Raw genomic sequence first — 5,015 nt, 5'->3', positions numbered from 1 at the left:
CCTGTTGCGATGAAGCTCTTCAGCTAACTCCAGGAGAAGCCTTTTCTATAGCTCTTCTTCATTCTGAAGGCTGATGGAAAACTCCTTCATATATTTGGAGACCCCTTCTCGCTGTACTCTGGCAACGAAGACTTATGGCGGACACCTTCATTTGGGCGTGCATTTCGATAATATTCCTCACTTCCACCCAAACAACTCATTACAATCTTACATCATAGCGGGGGTAAAACACTTGACGTCAACAAGTCAAACTGACGATAAACGATCTTTAAATCGGAAACTACCTTTTTTTTAAACGGAATGGGGGTTAAAATCCTTCCTTTACTTAATTTATAAATTTACAATCTTTTATAAAACCCATCACTACCTTCAAAATTAAGCTTTTTTCCATTTTGTAATAGTTAAAAACATAAAAAGTTTTTTAAAATATTATAACTGCTGACGCCACAAACGCTATTTTAAATGCCGCATATTTGGATCTCTGGCCTCCACAGGCTGTTAACTTAATAGCCGAATTAGTATCTATGTTGATAGAAAAGATAATTTAAAAAGACGTGAAGCAGTTTATAACAAGTTAACACTTTTTATGATATTTTATGTTTTTGAATATCGTTATCAGTATTTACTAATTGTGAATGTGATTAAAAAGTAAGGAAAAATAGAGAATAAATACTTAAATATAATTTAATTATTAAACTTTTTTCTTAAATATTTATCAATATCATTTAGCTTGCATAAATGCCATATAAAATGTGTTCTTTTAGTAAAAATTTTATGGTTATCTAATTCTAATTATAATACAGCGACTTGCTACTTTGTCTTCATAGTTATATATTTAATTATGTGATACACAAATGTTTAACCGTAAACTTGTAAAATTATCCATTCTATATTATACTCTTTGTCTAATAATTACTAGAAAAACTTTTCCGAATAATTAATTATCATATTTTGATAAAATTTATTGCTGAATACAAAACACATATTTGCAACAATACTGAAATGCGTACATTTGTATATCTGTTAGGCTTCATCTATTGTATTTCATTAAAAAAAACATGATTATTACAGTATTGAAATACCGCTCATTCATTCTCTTTTATTGTGCGACAGAATGTTCAACAGGATTTATTAATTCATCTCAGCAAAATGTTTATATCTTTGTTTTTACTAATTATATTAATTATTAAATTACTTTTAAAATTATAATATTATTACTACAATTATGTTATTATATGATTATCAAAAGATTAAATGTAATTAAATTCGTAAATAACATGCATACTAAATTACTTCGTGTAATGCCGCATTTTATTTTTAAATACATTTGAAACACATTTGCAACAGTAATTAATTACAGAAATAACCTTTTCGTCAGAGAAAGTGTCACTGACAATTACAGAATTCAATGTTCGTTGTTCTTCCTTCTTTAATAACGTCAAAAAATAAGAGTACAATTCTGAGACAGTAAGAAATATCGAAAGGTTACAACTAATTATCAAAAAACAATATAAAACATATATCTATTTTCTCATAATACATTGCAATTGAATTTGGAACGAATTGATACCTTATAATAATATGTACAGTGTGATTTCTATTATTAACATCAAAATACAGAAACAAACCGATTAACTGCCCGCAAATACAGTTTAACGGATTTAATACAATGACGGATGAACAGCAGAACTTTCAGCACACATAAAGTAAAAATTTACATATTATTTTCAAAGTAGGGATTATCGCAGTAAATACATTGTATGTAAATGTTTCGTATTCTTTCAAAATGTTCAATTAAATTATGTGTTCACGTCTGCTATAACTATATCAACGAGACTACGAAATAATTTCGCATTTTTTTCCTGCAAGAAAATAATTCGTATGTTATTCGCTGTAAATAAAGTTATGACGAATATGAAAGTACTCTTACCAGTCCCCTTGAAACGGTTTCTATGCCATTTTCTTTGTGTAACTCTTCGTAAACGTGAAGAAATATTTTCCTGTCGAAAATTTCCCACGGCATGACAGCATTTAAACAAAATGGAAATCCGCACGCAGTTACTATATACATCAAATTGTATATTCCACGTTCCAGTAAATTGCACAATCGAAGTGTCGTAGAGGAAAATGTTACCTGTATAATTTTAGTTGAATTATAATAGAATTTAATTACTTATAATATTTATAAAGTTCAAATCATATTTAAAAAATTAAATTAAAATCATAATATGTAATTTTAATATCTCCTTACATTCATTTCATTTAATAATCTTCTGTTTTCCTTTAACGGATGAAGAGCTTGACAGATAAATGCCAACAGTTCTTCTTTTTTCAACTTCACTCCATTTTTCAGCATGTAGTTTAAAATACAACATAGACAGACATGAGAAGGATTGAGTTTCTGAAGCGTTTCTAAAGGAATCTGTATTTCTAAACAATAAAGAAACAATTTCCAACGAGTCGTCTCTAATTCTTTATTGTTACTTAAGAGTTCATCAAGAGGAGGAATGCATCCTGCAAAATGTCAAAACGATTAGAATTAAGTAGATCAATTTTAAATACAACCAAAAAGTCCTACCGTCAAATCTTTCTTCGTGAATGGTTACTTCATCTGGTTCGTCATAATTAGGTTGATCGTACATGCACCATTCATTTACTATAACATTATCATTTCCAAATATCACGCGATACATTTTTTGCCTCATCGGTCTGTATAAAAGAGCGGTACGTGGAAATCTGCCATCCATGCTATCTTCTAAATTGCTTTTATCTACAAAGATATGTCCTTTTAGAATATCATAAAATCCTGATGGAACTTCGCTTCTCTTCCATTTTTCTTCTATTGTTTTCAATATTTGTGATTGATAAGAATCATCTTCATCTGTATTGTTTTCAGAACAAATCTGATAAGAAGACAGTCTTTTACGCAATGATTCTTCTTCGATACCTGTAACTCTTGAAATTTCAAGTAATTCATCAAATGATCCAGACCAGTTGTTTCGCCTAATAAGTTCTATAACTTTCTTAACTTGTTCTGCTGGAGATATAGAATCATAATTATTTACTTCATAGAAAGAAAGCAACATTTCTTTCGGTATTAATTCATTTCCTAGTAAACAACAAAGAAGTTTCAATTGAGAGAGGTTTAAACCTGTCACCCTGATTAAATCAGATGAATTTAACAGATATGTTGACAGGTAATCGAAATCCATATTTATAAAATGTGAAATAAGGTTTCGTATCGAATAGTAAATATTCCAAATTCATAGAAATTATTCCTAAACAATTATCTTGCTTTGCAGCAATGTCAGCAATTTTTGGATATATATTTTCTATTATATTATACACCTGACATTTGCATTCGTATTTGAAAATAAAGCGAAAATATGTAAGATCATAATTAAGCGTTTTAATATTAGATGTCACATTTGCATCTATAGATTCGTAAATTTTACAGGCGATATTGTAATCAATTTCTACCCAATTTTTCCATTTTTTTGCATCAAAACCACCAAATTTGCCTCTGAAGTAGAAGTTCGGTTCGATTCCTATTTCTCGTAAATTTCTAACGAATAATTTGCATCTTTTTACAATCATATTCCAATTCCATCCATAATTTGAGTATTTGTTATTGAAATAATCTAATATATGTATATTTGAACAGTCGATAATTATTGTAGGAGTTTCCTGATGTTTATTTCGAAATTCTTCTGCCAGTGTTTGTAAGGAGACTTTAGTAGAAAGCTTTTTAGCTTTAATAAATTTATACAGATTTAATATTGCCATTTTACTCAAAACTCTCAGCAACCTGAAAAAATAATACGAAATTATTGAATTATTTCGAGTAACACCAGTTATAGTTTTATGTATATGCAAATACATAATAGACGCGATCTTATCTAATATGGGTACAAAATTAGAAAATGTATTTGATCATTAATTACTCGCGATTAATTAAAAGAACTTTATCGTTTATTTCTCCTCTTAATCTTACAGCATTTAATATATTTGAGAATCATGGTTACAATACTGTATATATATGTATGTATATATATATATGTTACAGTCAAAACCCGTTCTTAGTTAGAACGCGTTTTAACTAGTTGAAACTAGTTTATACTGGATGTCTTTGTTAGAACCCGTTTTGTGTAGTTAAAACTAGTTTTAACTCAAATTCATTTTTGACCAGCAGTAAATTCTTATTTTAACTAGACAAAACGGGTTTTAACAAAAATATCCAGTATAAACTAGTTTCAACTAGTTAAAACGCGTTCTAACTAAAACCGGGTTTTGACTGTAACATATACATACATACATATACATAAAGTATTTTACCCATGATTGTATTGTATCCATGATGATTCAGTCTATATATATGTTTATTTATCTATTAATGTTAGTCATTGTGCAGCATTTTTAAGTTACACATGGCTCTCGAACATGAGCTGAGTCACACGTGTTACGTACTGTATATTACTATTCAGAGATTTTGATGAAAGAATCCAGATAAGAGCACTGTATCTTTTCAATTAAATAAAAATATGTTGTAATCAACAAATCATATTACATCAAGGTGCAAACACTACAAGAATTCTCTGAGTAACAACAATTAACATGTAGTGATATCACAACACCAAAACTGCATTAATACGCATTGTCATCTCACTACATGTATCACTTTCGGAGCATGTTCAGTTGGCCCTTCCTAATTTATAACTTAAAAAGACTTATTTAAATAAGTTAAATCATATGTTTTTATGCTTTTTAGGGTATAAACGTTAAATTCAGAAATCAGTATGAGAAGCAAATTTTGAAATCATTTCGTTAAACTATTTATAATAAGTTATTTATTATAACAATTGTTAAGACAGAATTTTGTAATGAGAATTTATTATCTTAGCCAATGCTGATACATTTTGTAATCAATAATTCATTATCTGATGATGCACGTTGATTGTGTTAATTTTTAATATTACGTAATATGTTTACTTAAAATTTATAATTATTCAAATTTA

General features: G+C 28.4%; 1 protein-coding gene across 1 annotated transcript; it reads right to left on the bottom strand.

The window, feature by feature from the left end:
• Window positions 1-1,749: 1,749 nt before the first annotated feature.
• On the bottom strand, window positions 1,750-3,804 carry LOC136981290 (constitutive coactivator of peroxisome proliferator-activated receptor gamma-like). The gene is made up of 4 exons (XM_067277592.1): window positions 2,579-3,804; window positions 2,252-2,514; window positions 1,931-2,134; window positions 1,750-1,862 (listed from the first exon to the last, which is right to left on the bottom strand). The coding sequence occupies exons 1-4, from the start codon at window positions 3,210-3,212 to the stop codon at window positions 1,800-1,802; spliced, it is 1,164 nt and encodes a 387-aa protein (XP_067133693.1). The 5' UTR covers window positions 3,213-3,804; the 3' UTR covers window positions 1,750-1,799.
• Between the last annotated feature and the right edge of the window lie 1,211 nt (window positions 3,805-5,015).

The sequence above is a fragment of the Centruroides vittatus genome, unplaced genomic scaffold (genome assembly GCF_030686945.1).
Source record: "Centruroides vittatus isolate TY-2023 unplaced genomic scaffold, ASM3068694v2 contig_750, whole genome shotgun sequence".
In the NCBI taxonomy this organism is placed as follows: Eukaryota; Metazoa; Arthropoda; class Arachnida; order Scorpiones; family Buthidae; genus Centruroides; species Centruroides vittatus.
Note: the sequence above shows the minus strand (reverse complement) of the source record. Positions and strands in the feature narration are given on the sequence as shown.

Coding starts and splice junctions, on each gene's coding strand:
- LOC136981290 (XM_067277592.1), bottom strand. CDS start 3,212: ATGGATTTCGATTACCTGTCAACATATCTGTTAAATTCATCTGATTTA. Junction 2,515..2,578: donor TCACGAAGAAAGATTTGACG/GTAGGACTTTTT, acceptor GACATTTTGCAG/GATGCATTCCTCCTCTTGAT. Junction 1,863..1,930: donor AAACCGTTTCAAGGGGACTG/GTAAGAGTACTT, acceptor ATTTTCTTGCAG/GAAAAAAATGCGAAATTATT.